The 24671-nt window shown below is 44.0% G+C and overlaps 2 protein-coding genes across 7 annotated transcripts in view; one reads left to right on the top strand and one right to left on the bottom strand.

Annotated features, from left to right (window-relative positions):
* Window positions 1-3079: 3079 nt before the first annotated feature.
* Window positions 3080-9068, bottom strand: ccdc177 (coiled-coil domain containing 177). Its single transcript, XM_030117309.1, has 3 exons — window positions 8862-9068; window positions 5627-8183; window positions 3080-3095 (listed from the first exon to the last, which is right to left on the bottom strand). Coding segments are annotated over exons 2-3 (2547 nt in total). The 5' UTR covers window positions 8172-8183; window positions 8862-9068; the 3' UTR covers window positions 3080-3093.
* Window positions 9069-19881: 10813 nt separating this feature from the next.
* The window catches only part of smoc1 (SPARC related modular calcium binding 1), a 67457-nt gene continuing 62667 nt past the window's right edge, over window positions 19882-24671 (top strand). For all 6 annotated transcript variants that reach the window (XM_030117413.1, XM_030117411.1, XM_030117412.1 and 3 more), the window contains exon 1: window positions 19882-20205. In XM_030117413.1, coding sequence (XP_029973273.1) covers window positions 20104-20205 — 102 coding nt within the window. In that variant the 5' untranslated portion in view covers window positions 19882-20103. The remainder of the gene's footprint in view (window positions 20206-24671) is intronic.

The raw sequence follows: 24671 nt of genomic DNA on the forward strand, positions 1-24671 counted from the left end.
GAATGCATAATGACATAACGAAGTCCAAACGACATGGCGAGCCCGTTGAGGAAAGCACAATAACAGCAGCTTGTCTGTCGAATACTGAGGAGGTTTCTTCTTTCTTTTCATGCATACAAAAAAAGTTTGAGTGGCTCAGGCACTTTGTGTATTTAATCTATTCCACGATTTAAATCAGGTATTTTTGTTCTTTTTTGATTGAGCCTGGTGTTTAGCTCCACCCTTTGGATGGACTCAGTAATTTAGTTGGACGCCAGTGTGACCTGTGTAAAAAGTAGTTTAAATAAAAGGTATATAGACAAAAAAATAAATAAATAAAAAAATCGCTGTTGATATTTAAAGCACATTACTTTTTGCTGAATACTTTAAGTAAGGATGGGAACTGATCTTTGATGCGATGCTTTATCGATTCTCATTTGAAAAAAATGGCATTCATTTAATGTCGTAATTTAATGTGGTAATTGCAGGTTTTACAAAGGCAGTAGGTACTAACATGACCGGCAGTGTTACCGGGAGTTACCTGCAGTATTACCGCATTTTGCTGGGTTGAGATTCACTCTGGAGCGGATCGAAAACACGACATTCGTTCAAAGTGCTGGGTGCAGATGTTTCTGCATATTAGTGGCATTTCCTCCCTTTGATGAAATATCCATTTTGCAAGTATTGTCAAAGTTGATGCCGTTTGTTCCGCCATGTTTCCTGCTGGCTGCGTTCGTAGTTTCCGTCATTCGCGCCCACTGGAATCGATAAAGGAACTGAAAGACTGGGAACCGGTTCTCGATCCCCATCCCTACTTCTACGGCTCGGCTGCTGTGTAGTAACGTTACCTGATTCTTGAAAGACCATTTTATGTTAAACTGTAGTTCACCAGTGATACTGTAACAACACATAGAGACTCATGATCTTCCAAAATAGATCTACGGTTAAATGTAGCAGATAGCACAGACGACGCAAAGCCATGTTGAAAAAGAGGTTGGTTTTTATTTCTCTGGTTTTGATTGTTTGCACAGATTTTGTCCTTAAACTTCAAGGTATGGGAGGTGAGATGAAAACAACCAACGCACGCGTGTCCGATATCGACCTCGACCGTCTTCATTATTGCTACATCTGGAAATCTTCTTCAATTGATGCAATCCACCAAAGCAAGCAGTTTATGGTAATGTACACATGTTAAGGTGAGACACAACAGGTGAGCAGAATTTAACCAAACAGTCCAACTTCACTACATTTCAGATTACTGAAGGATAGTAATTACAATTACTTATTAAAAAGAGTCGTGGAGTTCAGAAAGTAACTTGTGTTACATGTAAATGTCTCCTTTAGCTGGATTACAGTCGTTTTACTGGGACATGATAGCTTGTTGAATTGTCATTAAAGCTCCATTAGCTCGAGGGAGGAAGATGCTCTAATCTGAGACTGAGACTTCAGTTACTCTCAAAATGTAATTCTAATACAGCAGCACATTCTTACATCAAAAAATTTAAAAATAAGCTCAGCTCTTGCTTTTTTTAAGAGTTAAAATGACTTTAAAGTTACTTCTCCAAACAAGTTCTTTATTTATATGACTTTTTTTTCTTTTATAAGTGCATGCACTGTTAATTTATCATTAAAAATGATAGTTTTGGTTTGTTTTACCTGAAATCTACACATGAAAATTCATAAATTATCCTGCAATAAATACATAAATATCTGTTTTTTGGAAGTTTTCACTATAAAAAGAAGATTTGATTCATTACATATATTTTTTTCTGTCCTATTTTGAGCCTTAACTGCACGTACCGTCATGGTGATGCACAAGCTGACTTCTCTGACCTTTAAGCCACCACTGCAAGTCTTTTTGTTTTTAGTAAAATCACAACAGCAAGCATAAAAAAAAAACCCTCAAAGTGACTGAATGCATGAACCTGTCGTGTCTCACCTTAAATAACTGATGATACAGCACTGAGCCCACATGTCAGGAGGAGGGAAGAAGGAACATTTTCTGGACTGAGCAACATGCCTCGATGCTAATAAAGCTGTGTTTGAACCTTGTACATGTCGTTTCTTTGACGCAGGTGAAAGGCCGTAGGGTTTCTCCTCCTCTCCGCAGCACATTGCAGATGGCACTATTCAAGGGTTTATAAAAAAAAAAAAGAAAAAAAAAAAAAAGAAAGTTGGATTGTTGTTTTACATTTTGATGAAGTTTGAGGATTGTAGGTTAACAACAGCAGCTGTCGATCATCACCAGGACCTGCAGGACGGAAACAGAGTGTGAGTGTATAGACAAATTCTGAATAGAAACAAGACATTTTACATTTCTATTCACGTTCAATTTTATTCTTGGTGTAGAAAGCCAGTTTTTTTTTTTATTTTTAACACTAAAGAAGCAAAACTGGATCAAACTGAACAGATCGAACATCAGCACGCCCATAAAATGGAGTTGCTTTGGGAAAAAACAAATATAATATTATTTTTAGTCACTTTAAAAACATTTTGCAGTTAAAATGGAGTCCGTTACAGAGCACATTAGACCAGGCACGTCAAACTCATTTCACTTCAGGTGTGATTTGCTCTCAAATGAGCCAAACTGGGAAATGACAGCATGATAACATATAAATAACTACAACTCTAAATCTCTGTCATTGCTTTAGTGCAACAAAGTATTAATAGAAGTTACAGTTTAATGAACTTTCCGTTGACAATTGAATAAAAGAACTGCAATTTCATCACACTGGATTTTATTGCACTATATCTTCAAGGGGAGAAAACATTTTCCACATTTAGCTGGAACTCAAAAATATAGTCAACTAGTTCATATAATGAATAAGTTGTCATGTTCTAGAAATTATCTTTATTATTTAAATTTAAATGATCTACATCTGTGTAGTAATCCTGAGCACCTGAACTCATCACACAATACAGACTGAAGTGCGCCCCTGGTGGTCAAATCCATGTATTGCAGTTTATGTCATAACTCCTTACAGAGGGAATATTTCATCTGGCATTGGACTGTGGTTTGGCATCAATGATTGAGGCCATTATAGAGTTATTTAAGATATCTTTCCAGGTTCAAACTGGCAATAAAAAAAAGTCTGAATAAAGAAAAAACAAGTTTCTTCTTGTTGCGGGTATAGCTTTGTTAATGTTTTCTTCATAATGCATTTTAACAAACTGTGATGTGGATGTGTATTCTAAGCAGTGTTGTTTCTTCCAAGCCAGAAGATCAGCCTTTTTATGGAATTGCTGCATTTTTCCTGGAGTTTTCTCCCTGTGTCAGATCTCCTGCAGACACTGTTCACTGTACTTCCTGTGATCCGTCTGCTGTCTCATCCTCGGCTCTTACGTCACCTCCACATGATTACGAGCCTGGAAGAGTGCTGCTCGCTCGGCCATAAGCCCCTCAGTCCTCTGCTGCATTTCAGGCTCCAGCTTGTATGTCAGCAGTTCACTGGCGTCACGTGACGTCTGAATCTCAGTTCAGTCGACTTCCTGTCTGCAGTGCACTGATTTCACTCTCTGAAGAGCCATGTGAGAATTTTCCTGTCTTCTAAACATATTCAGCTTCAAAATTTTGCTGCATACAGCAAAACTGAACTTTCCTTCATATAATAAATTCAGAACAATTAAGAAATGTTCATAATTAATTTGTGTTGTGAACTTTAAGTTGAGGAATTCTCGTATTCTCTGTAGCGGAGCGCCTGAATGCCAAAACCGTATTAACAAGAGGATTTCATTTGGCCTGAAAAAAGTCAAACTGACAGAAATCTACGACATTTAATCTCTTTTTTTCAGAGTATCTTCTGTTTCCAGTTTGTCAACTGGAGATCACAGCTGGCTGCATTTACAGAGTCACTTTGACATGAATATCATTGACATTTTACAATATAAGAAATCAGAATGATTCAGGTTTAAATACAGAAGATCAGTCCCATAATGCTTTTCAGTGTGTGTGTATGGTTATCACGTTTGTCACGTGTGCACATGATTCCACATCTAGTTTTACCCGAATACGGCCTTATAAACTCATCTAATCGAGTCTGTTATGTGTTCAAACTGTTGAAGCTGTGATCAGAAAGAGCAACATGTTGACATAAAAACATTGTTTTTGTGTTTTTGTTTCAGAAAAGTTTTGCGTTTACATGGCAATGTTTTGAAAATGACGTCTATTTACATGGAAGCAGCAGGAACACTGAAAATGATGTAGTCAGCATGCTGTTCCACTAGTGGGTGCTGTTGTTTGTTTTAATGAAACCAGAACACATTTTCAACAAATTGTGTTTGCCTCCGTTTCCATGGAGACGGACTGGGAGTAGCTGTTGTTTTGTCAGTTTTCTCAGCACCGTTGTCATGTAAACAAACACCCAAAATGTTACCAAAGTTTTCCATTTTCACTTGACAACCTTGCCGTGTGAACGGGGCCTCATGATTCAGCAGAAATGTGGAATACTGTAGCTGTTTTCACCTCTGCAAATGCTGCGGTACTTTTCCTGCCCGGCTCAGATTTCAATGAGATGAGCTGGTTTTTTTCTTTTTTTTCCTGCACAGACGCCTCCTGGATGAGCTCTCCATATTCCCACGCACTCTCCCTGCTCACTTATTCACCTCCTGCTGCTTCATCCTCTTTTTATCACTATGGCAACAGCTGCATGTGAGAGGGGGAGAAAACCGAGAATCTCCTTTTTCTCTCTCTCTTTTTTTTTAATCTGAGAGATTGTAGGATTAGTGCAGCCAGAGGCCTGTAAAACCTGGCGTTGGCTCCCATGTTGGCTCGTGCATTATTTCCTCTGTCTGCACAGTCAAGCTGAGGTCAGTGTGATGAAGAGCTGCTGTTGTGTGTGATTTTTTTTTTTTTAATTGCATTTGCTGAAGGAGAAACGCAGCAAAATAAAAACAGACAGTATTGCATAAGCCAGGGCAGCTGCTGAGGATTCGTACCTGTTGACCTTGGAAGGCGGACGTTTCACTCTGTGCTGTAATCTGACGTGAAGAGGAGTGACGGTGGGAGGAAGAGCGGCCGTGCTGCTTCATCAGCACGGAGCTCGTGTACAATCCCCCTGTGCTGCATTGTCAGCCTTTAACCTTAAACAAAGTGTCCAGCCCAAGGCTTTCCTCCCACATGCTGCATTCCCGCTGCGTCCACGTGCGTGAAGAAAAGCTCGCTCATTCGCTTTGGGGCCTTGGGACCATTTTCTCTTTCTTATACTTAATATTCCCTTACAGGAGTGCTCCCTTAAAAGCCCCTGGAGTTGTCATGGAGTTGTGCTTTCCTGGTAAACAATGACTCTTTTCATTCCTGCACAGCTTTCAGTCCAGTAGCTGAGACACAGAGTGAAGGGCAAAGAGAAGTAGCGAGGAGAGAGGAGGGGGTCTGCTGCAGCCCCCCCCCCCCCCCCCCCCCCCCCATCTAATAGAAAGCTTCATGTGAAACATCTGATGTGGATCGCAGACTCCTTACATCCATGATACAAAATAATTTTGTCTGATTTAAAGAGGACTGATCATAAAAATGGTCAAAAACATGATAAAACCAGCAGATGGGTAAAGATATGTCAGGGAGAAGTAACACTTTGTGTTTATGAGGGGAAGTAAAGCTGTCGAGGGCCACGATGGAGGCAAGAGCCGAGCACATGACCAGAAGAACAAAGCTATGGGTTCAGTTTTTCATCCAGGCTGGCTTTGAGCTGAGCCTCCAGGGCCATCTTATCGAAGGTGCGCATGTTGGTCTCCTCGCGGACTCGGTCTCGCACGTGGAACGAGGCCCGCGCCACCGAGCGCGCGCTCTCCAGCACCGCCTTCTTCTCCCTGAAGATCTGCTCGCTCTTCTCCAGCTTCCTCTCGATGGACTGCAGCAGCTCCAGGCGCCGCTGCCTCTCCTCCTCCTCCACGCGCTGCCTGTTGAGCTTCTGCAGCCGCTCCTTCTCCTGCCGGGTCTGGACGGCCCGCTGGGCCTTCTCCTTGGCCCGCTCCTCGGCCACCAGGGCCGCCTGCTGCGCCCGCTTCTCCGCCTCCTTGACGCGAGCCTCCAGCAGCAGCTGCTGCTGCCGCTCGCGCTTCTCCGCGGCCTTGCGCGCCTTCTGGATCTGCTTCTCCTCGCGCTTGGCCTTCTCCTTCAGCTCCTGCCCCCGCCGCTCCACGATCTGCTCGTAGTTCTCCAGGGAGCGGCTGAGCTTCTCCTCGGCCGACCTCCGGGCCTCCTCGCGCTCCTCCTGCTCTCGGCGGGCGATCTCCTGGATCAGGGCGGCGTGGCGTCTCTTCTCGGCCTTGTTCAGGCCTCGCCTCTCCTCCTGGGCCTGGTGCTCCTTCTCCTGCCGCTTCAGCTCGGCCATGGTGAGCTTCTCTTTGAGCAGCAGCCTCTCCTGCTCCAGCATGGCGGCCCTCTCCTCCTCCAGGGCCTTCAGGTTCTGCTCCTGCAGCGCCTTCTTGTGCTTCTCCTCTCGGGCCCCCTGCTGGAGCCTCAGCAGACGGCTGCGCTCCTGCTGCTCCGCCAGCTCCCTCCACTGCTCCTCCTTCTCCTCTACCTGCCGCATTTTGGCGGCGGCCGACTCCCGCTCCTGCTGGCTGAGCCTCCGCTGGCGGATGGACACCTGCGTGTGCCAGACTCGTTGGCACTGCAGCACGGCGCGCTGCTTCTCCCGATCCTCCTGCTCCCGGCGCAGCTCCTCCATCCTGCGCTCGCTGTCCCACTGAAGGTGGGCCACGTAGCGAGTCTGGCTCATGATGTCTTCCTCTTGGTATCTGGCGAGCATGAGGGCGGCGATCTTTCGGTCTCGCTCCGACACGGCCTTGAGGCCTCGGCGCTTCACCTCCTTGACGATGCGCTCCACCTTCTGCGTGGTCTGAGGAGAGTGGCTCAGGTCGCCCAGGCTGAGGCTGCGGCCCATCAGGGAGTTGAAGGTAGCCAGAGTGCGAGCTCGAGGGCTGGAGACCTTCATCCAGTGGTCTCTCGCACCTTCCCAGCTGTAGGACGAGGAGGCGCCCGACTCCGACGACGTGCACGTGGTGGTGGTGGTGGTGGAGGTTGAGGAGCAGAAGGGATCCATCCTCCGCTGCAGAGACTCCAGCGAATGGCTTTTCCCTCGCACCCTGGGATGAAATCCCAGGTGTCCATTGTGCTGAGAGAACTGGCCCCCCGAGACGCCGTTGAGCGGCGCCCCGGGACTCTGAACCGCCGGCTTCGATACGGATGACGTCAACGTGGAGTTGGCTCTCGGGAAGGAGGGCGGTTTTGGTGTCGATCTGGGAAACGTGTTGGAAGATTTACCTCCAGACGACTTCCTGACGACCGGCGGAGGGCCAGACGAGAGCGGCCTTGAGGGTTTTGATTGCTCCGGTGATGAAGACAAACCATGCTTTGTAGAACTCTGATATCCAACCTTGGAAGATGGTGTTGAACCAGTTTTTGAGGACAGAGTGGATCCTGCATTGACAGATTTAGGAGAGGTACTCAGACTGGAGGCAGGGCCTTTCGATGAAAGAGCTGCTTTTAAGGTTGGACCTGATGTTGTGGCTCTTGAAGATACTCCTGCATCAGGGGGAGAGCTGGATGCTACGAGAGCAGATTTAGGAGGATGGCTGGAGCCAGAAGTGGTTTTGTCCACGGAGGTCGATGACGTGCCGCTGCTGCTGTTGACGGCCGCCTGCAGAATCCTCCTCTTTTCCTCTCTGACAATCCGCTCCCTCTCCTCCCTGCACTGCCTCAGTTTGGCGTGCCTGTCCTTCTCGTAGACCTCGAACAGCCCGGTGGCAACGCGCATGGAGCGGCCGGGAGCCTCCCGGGCGAAGTCGGCGAGCGGGCGGGGCAGCAGCTCCACAGGCTTGACCCCACAGCGGGCACATGCCTCCAGAGAACGGGGGCTGGTTAGGACGTAGCGGCTGCCCTCGGCGGCCGGCGAGTCAAAGTTGTACAGGTCCAGGTGCAGTTTCGGGGCCAGGTCTCTGTCGTTCTGAGCCTGGGGCTGCTGGGGGGCCGTGTCCCCGCCGGCGGTCTCAGATCCCGCCGGGGCGGCGGTGTGGCAGGGGCTGGGCTCCGAGCTGCCAGTGGGCGGTGTCTGAAAAGCGGCATCCCCTTCCTCCTCTGTCGTGGTGCCGTCAGCCTGATCGGGCAGCCGAGGGTCTTCAGTGGCCACGGCAGGGGTGTCGAGGTGCGGGCCTTTACACTTGCTCTGCTCCTCAGCCTCCGAGGGGTCCACCATAGTTGGCTAACACTGCAAGAACAAAGCGTGACGGATGAGGAGGGGGCAGAGATCAATGGAGGCGGGAGGAAGATCGTATGAAACATGGGTGGGACGGGATAAAATAGCGGGGAAAGGTTTCAATTAGAGGATTACAGCTTTCAGACTGGAGCTTAAGACAGATGCAGTCTGTGGGGGAGGGTCATAATGCAGGCTCCGAGATGCATGCATGCATGAGCACATATTCACTGATTTTTACACCAGATGAGACATTTCCCCTTTAGGGAAGTGACATAACAGACAGAGAAACACCACAGTCCTTTAATAGAGGGCCTATTTTTGGCAGAGTTACTAGGCTGAGAGAATTAGATTACTCAGAGCCATATTTTTCACTCCACATCACACAATCAACCTAAAAATACATCTGACATCAGACAGAGGATTGGGATGCATTATTAGCCAGCTGGTTGTAGATTTAAAATAATAAATTAAAGACACAATGGGGGAGTGTGTGGTAAACACGTCTATTATGCTGCTTACAAACAGTGAAGGCCTGGACTTTTCCCCTCTATATCAGCAGGATAACGCCAGCACTTTCTCATTATACACCACTCGGAGTCGAATGAAGGTAAATGGATATATGTTGGTCGGAAAAAAAATGTGTTTGATGCCGGGTTGAACGAGATGAATTTCAGACAAACGTCCACTGACCTGCCAGTGTGCAAATCGATGTCTGAACCGGTGCTTTGTTCCCCTTGAATCCGTGCAGTGTCCCCGGTTCCCCGCATAATATCAGGTTTCAGGGGGAGAGCTGCGGCCGTCGACCCGCAGATGGAGCGTCACATCCCCGCAGCCTCCGGCAGACACGCACGGACACGCGCACGGAGCCTCTCTGCAGCCTGCCAGCCTCGATTAATACCAAAAACACGGCGAGGAATAATCAAAATCTACCCTATGCAATCGATCCCTCTCATCCGGCCTCGTCTGGTCCAGAGTGCGTCCAGTCAACCCTCCACCTGCCTCTCAGCAGCATCCCTCCATCTCTCCTGCGAGGCTCCGCCCGCTTCTGACAAACACAATACTAACCGTGCAATTAAACACACACGCGCTCTCACAGGCTTTCAACGCGCAAGAAAACACCGCTGCATCTTCTCCCCCGAAGCAACAAAAAACATCCTCTTTATTTAAACCGCTCCCCCCCCTCCAGAGGCGTTTATTTATAGGGGGTGTATGTTTGTTCTCATCAAGTTCTCTGCTTCAAAATGTAGTTTTAGAAAGAATAAAATGCGTCTCAAAAAGGAGAAAAAGATCAAATGTGGAGGGATATTTGTTTAATCTTCACGATCAGATCATCAAAAGTCAGATTATTCTGTCAGACAGCCGCCATCTGTCACACTGCATGTAATTACTACATGTCTCCACCAGAGGGCGCTGCGGTACAAAGGATTTGAGTGGTGGTTCAAAGGTGATCTGCAGCCAATCAGAGGAGCCCACGAGAGCTGAACACACTGCAGAAAGGGATCAGAAAACCTCACACTGTCTTTAAGAAAGCATTATTTTAATAATCACTTTTTCCAAGTGATTAGTTACTGTTACATTAGTGTAATCCATGTCTCAGCTTTCAAAATCTTCAGTCACGAGTGATTATATTCACAACTTAATCTGATATTTAATCCCTCTGATCTGTTCTTAAAATCTCTCACAAGGATTAAAATATACTGTTACGTATCTGCAGTTGAATGTTTGATTTTGACACACTTCATCACACATTGTAAAGATATTTTAAAGAATTTCTCTCAGATATTGTCAAAGTATTCCTATTCTCTTTCATTCTGCCACCATTGATTACATTATTGTTAATCGGATATTTGTTTTTGATCTGCTCTTTCCAACTATCTCTCAAAAAGAAAAAAATATGATTCACTAATTTTAATATTTTTCATAGGATTTATCAAATATAAGAAAAATGTTCTTTCAACAGAGATGATTTTAAGAACTTCTCTCTGGGATTAACAAAGTAAGTCTATTCTATTCAATTAAAAGAATATTCCAGTGCTGCTCTTTAGTGTGCAATTAAAAGCAAAAGTACGTAAGTTATCCGAAAAGCACTTTATAAGAACAACAATAAAAAATAATAATAGCAAAAAGAGTGCCTTGATTATTTGTTTTAACAGAAGTACTTGAGTACAGGTCAAAGAAATTGAACTAAAGTTGGAGTTTTTCATTGACTATGTGTAACCACCACGTAAGTCCTGTTTACTACAATATAAGCTTCATATATTTTGTTTATTGAAGCAGCAATGACATTAAATGCCGAAATGTTAAGAAGGTAAATTTGTGGGGAGTAACGTAAAATCCTTGTTACATTTCTAAAACTAATATGGATGTTAAATAAATACAATCATGCCACCTTGATGCTGTTTTAGTTTATATTTTAACTTTATTCATTTAAAGAGTCTCACACACCACACACACTCATTTTCACATCTACTTGTAACTTAATGCCACTGAACAGGTGCATGTTTTTGGCCTGTGTGAGGGAACTTTCTGGTACACAGGCAGAACATGCAGACACCACACAGAAACATCTCCAAGCTTAGAGCTGACCTGTGGATATTCCCTCAGTGCAGATTTTCTCCTTATTGCTCTTATCTCCTCAAATGTAACAGATATGAAGATGTCCTCTGGATATTTCTTTGAAAAGACTGAAGAAATAATCCGATCTTTGTCCACACAAGGATTTAATTCTCACACTTCATGTGTTTGTGATCATTGAAATTCCACAAAGAAATTTTAAAGTGATTTATGGATGAACAGCTTGAACCTCTCTTATTTATTTTTTTTTTCTTTTTTAGTGGCGTGTGTTTCAGTGTTACACACTGTCATAATTGTTATTGTCTGTGATGATTCTTCTGGTAGAGGACATTAAGATCAGATCTTATTCCTAAAGTAAAGCTATAAAAACAGTATCAAGACTCATAATACGATCCAGATATATACTAAGTGTACATGGGAGGGAACAGCTGGAAGGAGGAAATCTCATGGAGGCGGAGATTCCCACTCTGTAAATGTCTTTCATTTCTAGTTTTAGTGCCACAATGTGATAAAATCAAGTAGAGCGAACACTGTAACAGCAGCCTGTAAACATTAAGAAAAACAATTTGTTCTTTATTAACTGTAATTTAGTTGTAGATGTTAACCAGGTGCAATTTATTTTGCATGTTTCACTACATCAGTGGTGTGACAGGTAGTGTTTTAGACAATCACTCACACACCGATGGGAACAGAGCTCAGTGTTTTGGGACTGAATGACGACCTGCTCCACCGCCGGAGCCTCGGCCAGCGTGCAGTAATCACATTTTAATGTTTAATAATAACATGCAGGACTTTCGATGTGTGATAACAACTGCATTTTACTGGGATGTCACTTATTACCAGTGTTATTAAAGCTACTCAGAGTTAGTAATTGATTGGAGTAGAAACTCCGCTGGTACAATAAAACTGCAAAAAAAGTAGTTATTTTGGAAAGCACAGTTAGTTTGAGGAAGACGCTCTGCAGCAGCTGTCAGAAGAAAAATAGAAATTAAATATGGCTTTTGTATTTCCATATTTAATTTACTGTAATGCTAAATTTTTAAATATATTTTGTGCATATTGTGTATATTATCTATAGTGAAATGAAGGAAACCACCTGAGTGACAATGCAATTAAATGTGGTTGAAAACTGATATTTCTTTGTAGTGTTTTTAGTGGAATTTAAACAGTCTGTGTATTGCATGACTGAACACTGAAAGTCCAGTAATTTCTCATTTCTTTGGAATTTAGCTGTTGGTCACGGAATAACTTTCAATATTTTCTTCTGGTTAATTTTCTTCCTCTTTGTCTTGTTTCAACTTGAAAGATTTATTCTTTTTTTTACCACAGCAAATGAAAAACAATAAAAAAGATTTTTTTCAGCCTTACACTTCGTCATCATAGCAACCTGTGAAAATGAATGAATGAATGAATGAATGAATGAATGCACTGGGTTCAGTCAAAGTGCTCTGGTTTGGTTGAACCAGGATTAGATAACTGTGGGTGAGAAGAGCGATGGTGACCCACTAAACTCCTGACCCGGTGTGGGGAACAGTGCGAGTTTAATTGGCCACATCAGGAGGACAGCGGGTAACAAGCCACAACAGAGAACAACGGGGAACAACGGGGAACAACGGGGAACGTGCTGGCTGGCTTGTTAACCCGGGCGGGGGCACGGTGTGGTCGATGCACAGTTCACTGCTGCAGGGGTATGCCAGGCAGAATGGGAGTGTTTTTGTTTTTGTTTTGGGCAGTTCATGAGCCGGGCTGGAGGGGTTCATCGAGAGGTGAGGGGCTCGGATCGGTCATGGAGACCACTGCGGTGCCCAGCTGGTGGTGAGAGCCCTGAGCGGGCCCTCCTCCACTGGGCCTGAAGCCCTCAATCTGGATGTGAGCAAATAAGAAGATAAAAATATATCAGTAATGAGTCTTCACGGATGGATAGAAGTTTGTCTTTTTTGCATTCGGTCAAAAAGTCCGAGATCTTCAGCGAGTTCTGGTAAAACCAAAGATCAGGTCCGTGGGCCAAAACTGGCCTGCAATAAACTCCAATAACCACCAAGGAAACTGTTAATATTTCAAAGAAAACATTGATTTAGAGTAGCGGACACAACACAACACTGAGACTTGAGCTGAGATATCAGTGATGCTTCCATAGAAGACGGGAAACAAGCACCACCCTCAAAGTCATGCTGGCAGGGTGAGTTTGTAAACGAATGCATAATGTAACAGCGACAGGAGAACCTTTCAGTGTATTTTGCACCAAAAGGTTTCATTAAAATTAGCTTGATGATGAGATTAAATTAATCTAATTAAGTGATTAAGTAATTTAACTTCACTACAAAGAAAAACAAAGAAAAACAGCGAAGTTTAAATTTAAAAGTTATTATGACACTATTTTACCAGTTCGGCTCACTAAAGATGAAACTGGGCACCGTGTGTCCCCTGAAATAAGACATGTTTGACACCTCGGCATTACAGCTTAACATATTTCGTCGGCTGATGTAAAGTGTTGCAGATTGTCCTCACATGGCTGCAGGGTCAGAGTATTGGCTTCATCGGTCATTTCTTGTAGAACAGTATAGACCCTTTACTGTTACTGATAACTTCACAATGAAATTAAAACTGCCAGCCCGTTAGTGATACAGATAAAAAAAAATAGATAAAAGGTGAAGGTAGCGAAAATGCTTTAATAAGTAAATAAATAAATATCAGACATTAATTTCATTAGTGAGATATAAGTTAAAGCTGAGCTCAAAAGTAGCATTTTAGTTCTGAGCTTTAAAATGATCCCTTTTTAAAAATATTTTAACAATTAAAAGTGGAAACGTTTCGTGAATCACTGTCTTTTTTTTAAATGAAAACATGAATAAATAAAATCTAACATTTTCAGCCAAAAAAAGTACTTATTTTTTATTTATTTATTTATTTTTAAACCGAAGCAAGCAAGCTCTGAAGTTAGCATTGGACCAATCGGTCATGTAATACCACTTTCCACCAAAGATGGTGTATTGAGTTACTTTATCTTTCTTCCTATATCTAATGGAAAAGCACCTAATGTATTGGTACATTTTCTATATATTCATATGGCGATGCTAACATCCACATTAGCCTAAAAAAATAAAGCCACCATATCGTGTTCATTTTTAAAATCTTCTCTTAAAATCACAGTACCAATTGCATGAACAGTGATAGGAGTTAGTGACGATGTAAGTTTATGGGGTCCTTGCAGTGATCAAAGCTGGCTGTTTTCAGCCTGCGGAAGCTGGAGATCGCTGCTTAACTTGCTCATTTATACAAAGACAATGAATAGAAAGACATGCGGAGTTTTATTCAGTGATTGATTTTTATGCACACTGTACCTTTAAGAGACTGAAAACATCTGCAAGCAGTCATTGAAAAGATCAGTCCGCTCTCTGTTTTGAGAAATGAATCTCATCGTGGAGGAACAATACATAGAGTTTTTTTTTTCTTCTATTTTATTGTTCACATATTGAATATTTCACAAATTTTCCGAACAAAGTTCTTTGAAGTGCGGACTGTTGGAATGATCTGAACGTGGTCTCGTCGAGGCGAGGGATGATTGATTGAGGTAAAAAACACCAACAAAAAACAAATGTGTGTGTTTATGAGGATCTCTGTAACTATTCTTCACACTGAAAGGCTGAATACAGCCAGCAGATCGCAGCCCAGGGGACGATCCACGCTGCCGGCGGTGAGCGTCTGCAGCTTCAGCCCACATCAACTCATCCGTTTCACGTCCCTGCAGGAGGCAGATCTGACAAGTGCACGGATAACGACATGGCAGACTCTTTTACAGGCCTGGAAATAAAAGAGGATGGAGTCGGGCCTCGCTGCACTTCTTATCCAGAGAGCTTCTGATTTTCCACATTATGATATTTTACTGCTGCTGTAGCGGCCGGTGCCAGGAGGACTGGGTGGCTCCTCTCAACCACTCAGGGAACAGTTTACAGTCTGGGACCGCCTCGCTGAACCAGACATCACCTTTCCCTTTCGTATCTTTATAGGCACCTTCACATGTCACACTATACAGTTTAACTTCACAAAAAAAAAAAGTAAAAAAAAAAAAAGTTGAGTATTAGAATTTATGAACAGTGGATGCTCGATTTAAATTAGACACCGAATCTTAGATCAATTTCCTTGTTTTTGTAATAATTTTCAATCAGTGTTTCAATATTTTAGAGTCAAACAGCAAAATTAATCTGACATTACCATATCTACTCAATTATTATTGTTCATACTGTTATTATTAGTAGATGCAGTAGTTGTAGTTCACAATTTTTACAATTTATTTTTAAATGTTTAATGTTTTACCCATTTTTGTCATTTTTACTCTTTAATTATTTTATTTTTTTTTTTATAGCAATTTTAGCAATTTGTGCTATTTTAAGTTCAGGACATTATAATCCTTTCAAAAAGCAACCTGATGTGCAAATGAAATCACGAATCAGAAAAGTTTGTTCATTTAGTACATCTTGAAAAGCTTCAGTGAGCCACAAATCATGATAAACTTGTAGATTCTGCACCTTGAAGTGAAGTCATTGCGGCTCGGCTTAATGTTACACACAGCTCTGAGCGCCAGTCCAACTCAGATTCATCACAGGAGAATAATGTTTCGTGTTTTCCCACCTTAGAATAAACACCATATTGACACTGGGAAACTACAGGAGGAGGACAATCGAACAAACGGCTGTTTTAAAGGACGCCGAGCGGAGTGGGATTGTGAGAAAGGCAGCTCCGGGCCGTGCACGCTGCCCTGCTGGGACCCGCCGGCCCTGTGAAGACGGAGACCTCTGGTTGCCCCCAGTTCACATTTCCAGCCCGCGTTTGCCAACAGAAAGATCCACGTTTTGCGGACAGTTTCAACAACTCCCCCCTCTGACCCCCCACCTCCACCCCCACCACCGCCGCCCTTCATTCTCCCTCCGCTCTGTGTTCTGGTACAGGGGTCCCATACGGCTGTGGAGGGGAAAAGGTCCCAGAGACAGAGCTGTTAATTCAATCAGGAGAGCGGTATGCTCAATTAGGCATCCATAAGGGCCGTGGACGGGTCCGGGGGCCCCGCGGAGGGCAGGCAGCCCCGTCCCCAGGAGGTAGTAATTGTGGATGACAGTGTGTAAACAGTGGGGTGAATAGACAGCGCAGGTGCGGGACACCCCAGTCCAGACTCAATAGACCTTTTCACACCCGTGTCTCTCTGTTGCCACTTTCTCTTTCACTCTCCCGCTCTGCAGAAATCCTCACATCTCTGATTAATGTCACACATAATTTGGCTTTGTGGGCTTATTTATTTGTTGCTGTGCGTTTTCCGTCATCATACATGCTTCTGTCCCACTGTCTGTGTGTGTGTGTGTGTGTGTGTGTGTGTGTGTGTGTGTGTGTGTGTGTGTGTGTGTGAGGGTAATAAGAGGCCAGGTTTGCTGCTGTCCAGAGCCGCCGGCCGGCCGGCCAAGGGCCTCCACACGGCTCCTCGTTTTCAGGAGCTAGTGAAAATTGCGGCCAGTACATGTAAAATATGTGGAATTTATAAAATGAAATCCAGATGACACTTGAAAAGGAGAGGGCTTTCTATCTGACCTCCGATTTTTCCATTCAGCGCACCACCTGCCCCCTCTCCCTCCGTCTGCCTCCCACTCTGCGCTTGGTTTTGTTTGACAGGACAAACTTTTGCAGCTCTCGTTGGACACGATGCACCGTTTAGACTCGGATTAAAAAGCACCAGAATGTCGTAAACTCCACAATTATTCATATATACACACACATAAACGTAATCTTATTTTTTCACTGTTAAAGTTGAGAGCTGATAGGTGGAGCAGTGGTTAACACTTACGCCGCACAGTGAGGATATTCCCGGTTTGAGTCCACATCCTTTTTCGGAAGATTCTTTTAAACTTTTACTGATCCAGCCTCACTCTAACCTCGCTTCGTGGTTTTATCTCATCAGTACCCCAAGGGACGGGTTAAAGACCCCATCTAGAAGACAACGTTTCAGGTGAATCGCATCATTTTAGTGTTTTTATTTAAAAAGAAGTTTCGCATTTACACGGCAATGACGTGAAAATGATGTCTGTTCACACAGAAACGGCTGAAACGCTGAAAACGACGTAGTTTTCGTATTGGGCCGGTAGCGGGTGCCATTGGCTGTTTGTAATGAAACCACATAAACAGATGCACACAGAGAACAATACGTTATAAACATTAACAACGGTGAGAACACAGACTTTCATATGGACAGATGATGAAGATGGATCACCAACATGGGTGACAACCATCTCTGAAACACACAAGTCCCAGAAGAAAATCAATTTAACAATTGAAATATGTTCCACTAGTTAATCTAAATATTATCATAATACAGGTGAATTGAGTCAGACGGGGGCGTTGCAATAAAAGTGTTGTAAAAGTAACTCATACTAAAAGTGCTTTCACTTGATATTCTTAAAATAATTTAATACAACGAAGACAATTATGACTTTTCAAAATGTTTTCATACTTTTACAAGTGTGCATAAGTTTTGCATTGAGCGTTAAGGAAGTAACTTGTGTTTTTTCTTACTATTTCATGTAAAGTCTACACTCTGTGTCCAGGTGACCTGACGGCTGAACATCTGTGCCGAGTCGGCCCCCCCAGCCCCCCCCAGCCCCCCCCGGCCCCCCCGCCCTCAGGTCTCTGGGTGGCCCCTGAGCCGCTGCGTCTGTTTCTGTGTCTACAGACACCTGCTAATTTTGGGCCGTATGTAGTTGCTGTAAGCCGGCGGGGTGGGTGGGGGATGGACTGCGGCCGGGGCGTCTCTGGAAGGGTAGCTGCAGTAATTGGGAAGTACATTTCCATTCAATGTGCCCGTTCAAGCCCCCCCCCCCCCCCCCACACACACACTTTTTTTTTCTTTCATGTTCGGCCAAATGTCAACAGAACTGAAGTGTCGAGCCATGCTTTCCCTACAACAGCTTTACGCCGCTTTGTTTGGGGTGGAGGGTCGAGGCGAGAGAGGGACGAGCAGATATAAACTGATCTCGTTAACATTCCAAGAGACACTCCTCCTCCTCCTCCTCCTCCTCCTCCTCCTCCTCCTCCCTGCTCCTCATCCTCACCTCCCACTGCATTTCTGAGCTCTGATAATGACACCACTCGGCTGCCCCAGCAGTCTCGACGGTGGTCTCTCAGGGCCGCAGTTCAGATAACGCAGCATCACGAGTTCACCCAGGCCTCAGTTTTCCCTCCCATCATGTACAGCTGCGACCCCCCCCCCCCCCCCCACTCCTCCACCACCTCCCCTCCCTGTCCCTCTCTTCTGTTTCGGCCTGACCCCCTTCGTGGATTCACTCCATCCTTTCTGAGAAAAAGTCCTTTACAGAAAGCAGCCAGTGCCCACTGCAATCATTAATGCTGACCCTAATTGTGCCAATTCCACGAGCTCAATAGCTCTAATTACAAGGCTCTTCACTGGAGCACTCAAAAAGCCGCTGAACTGTCAAAACCAACAATTAAAAAATATCTATAGGGACAAAGAGTGAGAGCAGGGGAGTGGGGGGGAGCAGGGGAGGGTGACCGGATGGCCCTTTTCAGCTCCTAAAAGCCCGGTTTCTGTGGACTGAAGCTGGACACCTGCACTAAACACTCGCTCTCTCCTCCCTTTTAACTCGCTCTCAATGGGCCACACAATTCAAATGAAAGGGAAAAGATGAGGAAAAGGAGAAAGAGAGTGTGTACAGGGGAAGAGGACAGGGGTTCATCTGGCATGCTGTTTCTGTTGGACTGAAGAAAAAAAAACACCATGAAAGTGACTGAAAGATGGAAAAAAAAAATAAACACAAAGTGCAAAAATGCAGGAAAAACTGCCACAGAAATGAAAAAAATGTCATTCCTGAGACAATGTTAGAGCCTATTAACTGAGATAATGTGATTAAGTCAGTAATGTGTTCAGCACAGTTAATATTTCATAAAAAAGTTAAAAAAGGCAAACATATTTAACACATTTATTTGAGACAAACATACTTGGTGCAGGTCTGTAATGGGTCAAATGATCAAAAATAATGAAAACGATGGACTTGATTTTAATTTCCTTTAATAAAAACTATCCAAATTCATAATTAATGTCTAATCATTGACATGCATTGTAACTTTTATATTCATTTATTCCAGTTTTATAATATTTTTAACATATGTCCTCAAAATTCTTGTCAATTACAGTCATGTGAGTAATTCTATCAAAAAATAAGCTGATTTTTTATATTTCAGCCTCGTTATTTCAAAATGAGTGTTAATGAGACGTGCAGATGAATGAAATACTGTGTTGGAGACTTTATTTTGGCTGAAACGTGTCATCTTCTCCTCTAAGGAACTTGGTTTATTCTCAGAAAACCTGTCTCATCATGAGCAGTAATTAGGGATAAAATGGCCCAAACAGCTGTTAGTGGCCAATCAACACACGCACACACACACACACACACACACACACACACACACACACACACACACACACACACACACACACACACACACACACACACACACACACACACACACACACACACACACAGACCCCATGCGGTGCCCCTGACAGCTATTGACTTTACTCAATAGATGTTTTCCATTGTAGCCCAAGTACGCAGGCTAAATGTCACGGCAGCAGGATACTCGGCTATTATGGAGCCTCATACGTCTCTGAATGGGGATGAGAACCTAAAATTTGACCTCACAATTGCTTTGCCATTGTCTGCGCTCTCAAAGACGGTTGCTAATACACCGAGCGTCCAGCTGCTGCTGCTCCTGCATCTCCTGCAACTCTTGCAGCTTCTTCTGCATCTCAGGCAGCTTCTGCGGTTCCTACAGTTTCTGCTACAGCTCGTTTTTCTGTAGCTCTCGCGGCTTCTGCAGTTTCTGCTGCACCACCTGCAGTTTCTATCTAAACTACGGCTTCTTCTGCAGACTTTACAGCTGCATGTCAGGCAGTCCTCTCTCTCTCTCTCTCTCTCTCTCTCTCTCTCTCTCTCTCTCTCTCTGTGGGCGTGGCCGCCCCGTCAAACCCTGGCAGCTGATTGGCTCCTGCGAGCGTCAGTCATCCCCCCCCCCGCTCCCCCCCCTCCCTCTTAAATGAAGCTGCAATGGACACACGCGGGACTCGAACCCGTGGAAGCCGCGATGCGCAGTGGATAAACCCCATCACGATGACTTCTCCTCTCACGCGCCGCACTATGTGAATAGAGGTCGCGGATCAGAACAGGAGATCGTCAACGGGGAAACCCTCTGGAGCGTCTTTTTGAGCCGTCTTGAGATTCGGACCTGTGGCTCACCCGGACGCACGCTGTGCGCTCACCCGACCTGCCGCTGGCCGCTCTGCGCTCACCGCCGCTCCATCATGTTGCTGTCCAGCTTCCTCATCCTCACCTCCTCCTACTGCCTGGCGCCTCTGCTGCTCTGCTACCTGCCCGGAGTGTCTGCTCAGAAGCCTGGTCCCAGGGTGAGTGTCCACCTGTAACCCCCCCCCCCCCTGCTTTCCACTGCGCCACTGCAACATGTCACAGTGTAAAAGCTGCATTACAGTCAATTAAGTACTGACAGACTTTCAAGGGAGCATGGGGGATATGCCTGAAGATACAGGAAATGATCGGTTTTCTGTTGGGATTTACACATAAGTTTGCTTATCAGCAGTTACGTTTGCAATTGATATATCCAACCATTTGTTTAATTCAAAACCAAGAATGCATTAAAAACCTGTAAAACCTGCGAAAAATGAGAACCAATTGATGTAAAAGACTGCTGAGTGTCTATCAAGTACCAACAGACATTAGGATGCATGAAGAATATGTCTGCAAAATACAGTAAATGATAGATCTGCTCATAGGATTCCTGCTTAAAGCTGCCTATATTTTGAGTATGTGTGTGGGAAAAAAAGCATTTTGTTATGCTATTTATATTGTAGTTATGTGAACACAGTGCATTTGTTTAACCACATGTCACATTTTTTGCTTTTTTTCAGTGAGATGCATTATTTAGGTGTGTAATGAAAACGATGCTCTGACAAAATGTAACATTGTCTACAAGGAAAATTATCCGTTTTTTTTTTTAAATTTCAGAACATATATAAATGTTAAATCAATTAAAAGTGAGACATGTTGCCCATGGAGGGGTGTTTCAAGACTGATCATGAAATTAACATTAGGTGTCATTACTATATAATTAAATCACTTTAAAAGTGTAAAAGTAACCAACATTATCACTAATCTCTATCTAATAATACACTAATTGTCAGAATTTTAAAAGATTGTTTCATTCAGAAGAAATATTAAAGTAAAAAAAAAACCGAGAGCTTTCTAGAAGCTGTGTGAATCATCAGGCTGGATGGTTTTATAAGCTACAGTTTCACTTTGATAGTTTGTTTGTGAAGTGGTGAAAGACATTAGTAGACATTAAGAAACCACAAAACATACTGAAATGTTAACGTTAGGACTCTCATGGAAGATGTGTGTGTGAGTGTGTGGCACTGCAATGACGAGTATTTTGTTACTACAGTTAGAATTTTCTCATTGTAAGGCAAACTTCACACCGAGTAATGCTCCAATGCTTTCCACTAATCCTATGAGGTGAATCTATTTTGGAATTCTAAACAACAGACATATTTTATCAGTCCCGGAGGGAAACTCAGTGCCGTGTTGCTCCATACAGAGCAAAGTGAAGTTAAAATTCCAGTAAGAAAGGAAAAGTTGGAAAAGCAGTATGAATGCATACAGGGCTAAACAGTGACAGGTGAAAGCATAGAAGAATGAAATTAACAGAAAAACACAAAGAATTTCACTGTTTTTTTTTCTCTTATTATTTTACCTTGACAATCAAGACCTCAAACAACGAGTTTAACCTGGGTTTGGCTAATAATAGTTATTTATTAACTGGAATTGTCCCTGTTACTGATGTGTCTGGTGGCAGAAAAGACACCAAAAAGTCTCTGAACAAGTTGCAATAGTCACTGTTGAAGTAACTTTCAATGAGAATAAATGCATTTTAGAAAATTTTACAATATTTAAAATGTGATTTTTTTGTTCTTTTCATGTATTAAGATTCCTCTTCGTACTGGAGTGATCAACAGTTGCACTGTTTTGCATGCATTTAAACCCGTTGACAAAATTTTTAAGGCTGCTCTCCCTCTTGCACCTGGTTCTTCCTGCTTTAAGCCTCCTGACACTCAAAGAGAGGCTGGGGCCTCAGCGGGTCTCTTTGCAGAGGCTGGGTCATGTTCGTGGTGGAAGATGAGTCACTGGGGGGTGAATATGTAAAAACTTAGACTATTTGGAATGTTTCGCAACATCTTCAACCCCATCCCCTCTTCACCCAGAACTTTAAACTGATGGGATAATTGTTTTCTTGCTGGTTGAGCAGCGATGGGAGTGCAGCGGAGTGTGTGGCGCTGCGTGCTGTTTGATTCCTGTGGCAGATCCCGGCGAGGATGTTGAGGAGGAGAGAGGATTTTCTGCGCTGTTGAGGTTTTGTCTCTGTGTTGTGATTGATTTCCTGCTTATGAAAATTGCTCCAAAGTACATGTCAGTCATCCCGGAACTGTGGTGCTTGACGTGCGAGCGCTCAATAAAAAGAAACAAACGGATTGCACAACGTTCAGCAAACAATCGGAGCATCTTCCTCTAATTTATTTCTATTGGACTGAACTCTTTGTAAATCTTCCCACTCCTTCTTCTTGTCCGGGCATTGATGAGGCACCGAGGAGCGATACTGGCCCCCGGCCTGCTGCACCCCCCCTCCTCTCCGCTCCTCAGCAGATACTTTTAACATTGCTCACGGCTGCAGTCACACCAGCATTCAGCTTTCACGCCCCCACTTTTCACCTTAATATCACTCGATTTTACAGCCGCCGTATAAAAGTTAAATAAGACCTGAGAGGGGCTCAGGGAGCTTGTCTCGTGTTCCTCTGTTTAATGCTCTGAAGAATCTCTGTAGTGGATCCAGCTTATAAAATTTCAATCTTAGCCTCAGAAAAGGGTTATTTTAGTCTCACAAAAATCAAAGACATTTACACAACAGTGATAAAGAGAGACAAGCTATTCCTGTTTGAATGTCCGAAAAAATGGATGAAAAATTGGATGAAAATCTAAATTTGAGTGAGTTTAAAGTTACTCGTGTGTTTTATTCTTGATGCGAGGGAGTTAGCAGCTCTGCCTGACTTGAAGCAGCTTCAGGCCTCGTTTATTCAGCGTTTCAAGCGAAAACTCATCGTTGCTGTGAAGCTGTTTAAGAACAGTTCCACGGTCGCGGAGCAGTGTTTTGAAAATGACGCAGTTACCATGCCAGGCCACTAGTAGGAGCTGTTTGTTTAAATAATGAAACCACACATGCATGTGTGCACAGAACAAAACAATATAAACATTAACAATGGGAGAACACATACATTCCTATAGACAGATGAATAAGTTGAATTGTTATTATGACTGTCAACTCGAAAAATTGAAATCTGCACAATCTCAGGTTTAATCTACACTAAATTACCAAACCATACTTTTATAAGATGCACTTTGTAATATTTGTGTAGCAGATCTGGTGTCTGGTGAAGCAGAAAATGGAAATCCAAGCGAGGACTGCACACTCTGTGCTGCGAGAGCGACGTCTCCATTCTCAGTGGCGGTCGCTTCTGATTCAGCGGCGTAGAGCTGCACTACATATCGTTTGAGCATCGCCAACAGTCACATCGCAGGGCCCTGCAGTGTCGGACACACACACACACACTGTGCACGACGATCCACCAATCACAGCTCGTCGAAGCAGACCACACCCGCCTCAGACAGTGTAGCAGGTAACAAACCTGTAACACTGCTGACATCCCAGTCTGGAGGATGTTCTCATCGATATTTGTACAACACAGTCGAAGCTGCGTTGTATGCAAGTGCCCGATCTGCTCGCACGAATTCTCAGTGTGTAATAATTAGATTTTAAAAAAGGCACAAGGTTCTGATCTCAATGAAAAACTATGTCTTATGAAAGTTAATGTGAAAAGTTGCTTTGTGGCTTGAAGTTCAAATAAATATCCGTCTAATGAGGCAGGTGGTGCATATCTCCGGTTAGGAAGACTTATCTATAAAAAATGAAGATCGGAACCTCGTTCACCCGCACAGCCTGAATCCCCTCATCACATCGACCTGTCCGGATCAGGACGGGAGCATTTTTTGGTTACAGCATCAGTGCGAACTCCCAAAAATCATTAAAAAACAAACACAAACAGCCCGAGTGGCGAAGCAGCCAAGACTGCATACCATCAGCATGGGAAAGAGCAGCTCCGGTTCGAGAGAGGCTTTTATTGGTGTGAGGTAGATCACAGCCACAGTGCAGGTGTGAGAGTGTGTGTGTGTGTGTGTGTGTGTGAGTGTGAGTGTGTGTAAAACGTATGGATGCAGGTGTCAGAGATCTTAACCGTGCTCAGAAAGGAATGAACGGTGTGGAACCGGACTTCACGTCAAATGGTAACAAACAAGAGAAACCTGAATTGAGACACACGACTTATTTTAAGACATGGCTGGTGTTTTTCCTCACACCTGAGAGTGAGAAGAGACGAGCTCACATCTGCCGGAGCAGTAAAATGTGGAACACGAGTGAAGGAGTCCACTTACAGCTGTTATCTGGACGACGTCAAAAAGGAAGATTGAGAGATAAAGAAGTGGATGAAAAGCAGCTGAGGCAGGTTTAAAGGAAAGGAATACACCTCGGATGCACTGCGGCTTGAAGGCGTTTCTCTGTGGAGTTTGCATGTTCTCCCTGTTGCTGGTGGGGTTTGTTTCGCTTTACAACGCATCTGTTGAGAATCACCTCCATTGGAAATCATATGGTTCTCACAATACGCAAATACGGGCAAAGGTTACATGGCCAGTCCATCACATGTGGGAAATGGGCGACGCCCGTCTTCCTCAGGTACATGTCTTTGGACTGTAG

This window comes from Salarias fasciatus, chromosome 19 (assembly GCF_902148845.1).
Source record: "Salarias fasciatus chromosome 19, fSalaFa1.1, whole genome shotgun sequence".
NCBI classification, from domain to species: Eukaryota; Metazoa; Chordata; class Actinopteri; order Blenniiformes; family Blenniidae; genus Salarias; species Salarias fasciatus.

What these genes read in the sequence shown, in the direction of transcription:
- ccdc177 (XM_030117309.1), bottom strand. Translation starts at nt 8,171, where the DNA reads ATGGTGGACCCCTCGGAGGCTGAGGAGCAGAGCAAGTGTAAAGGCCCG.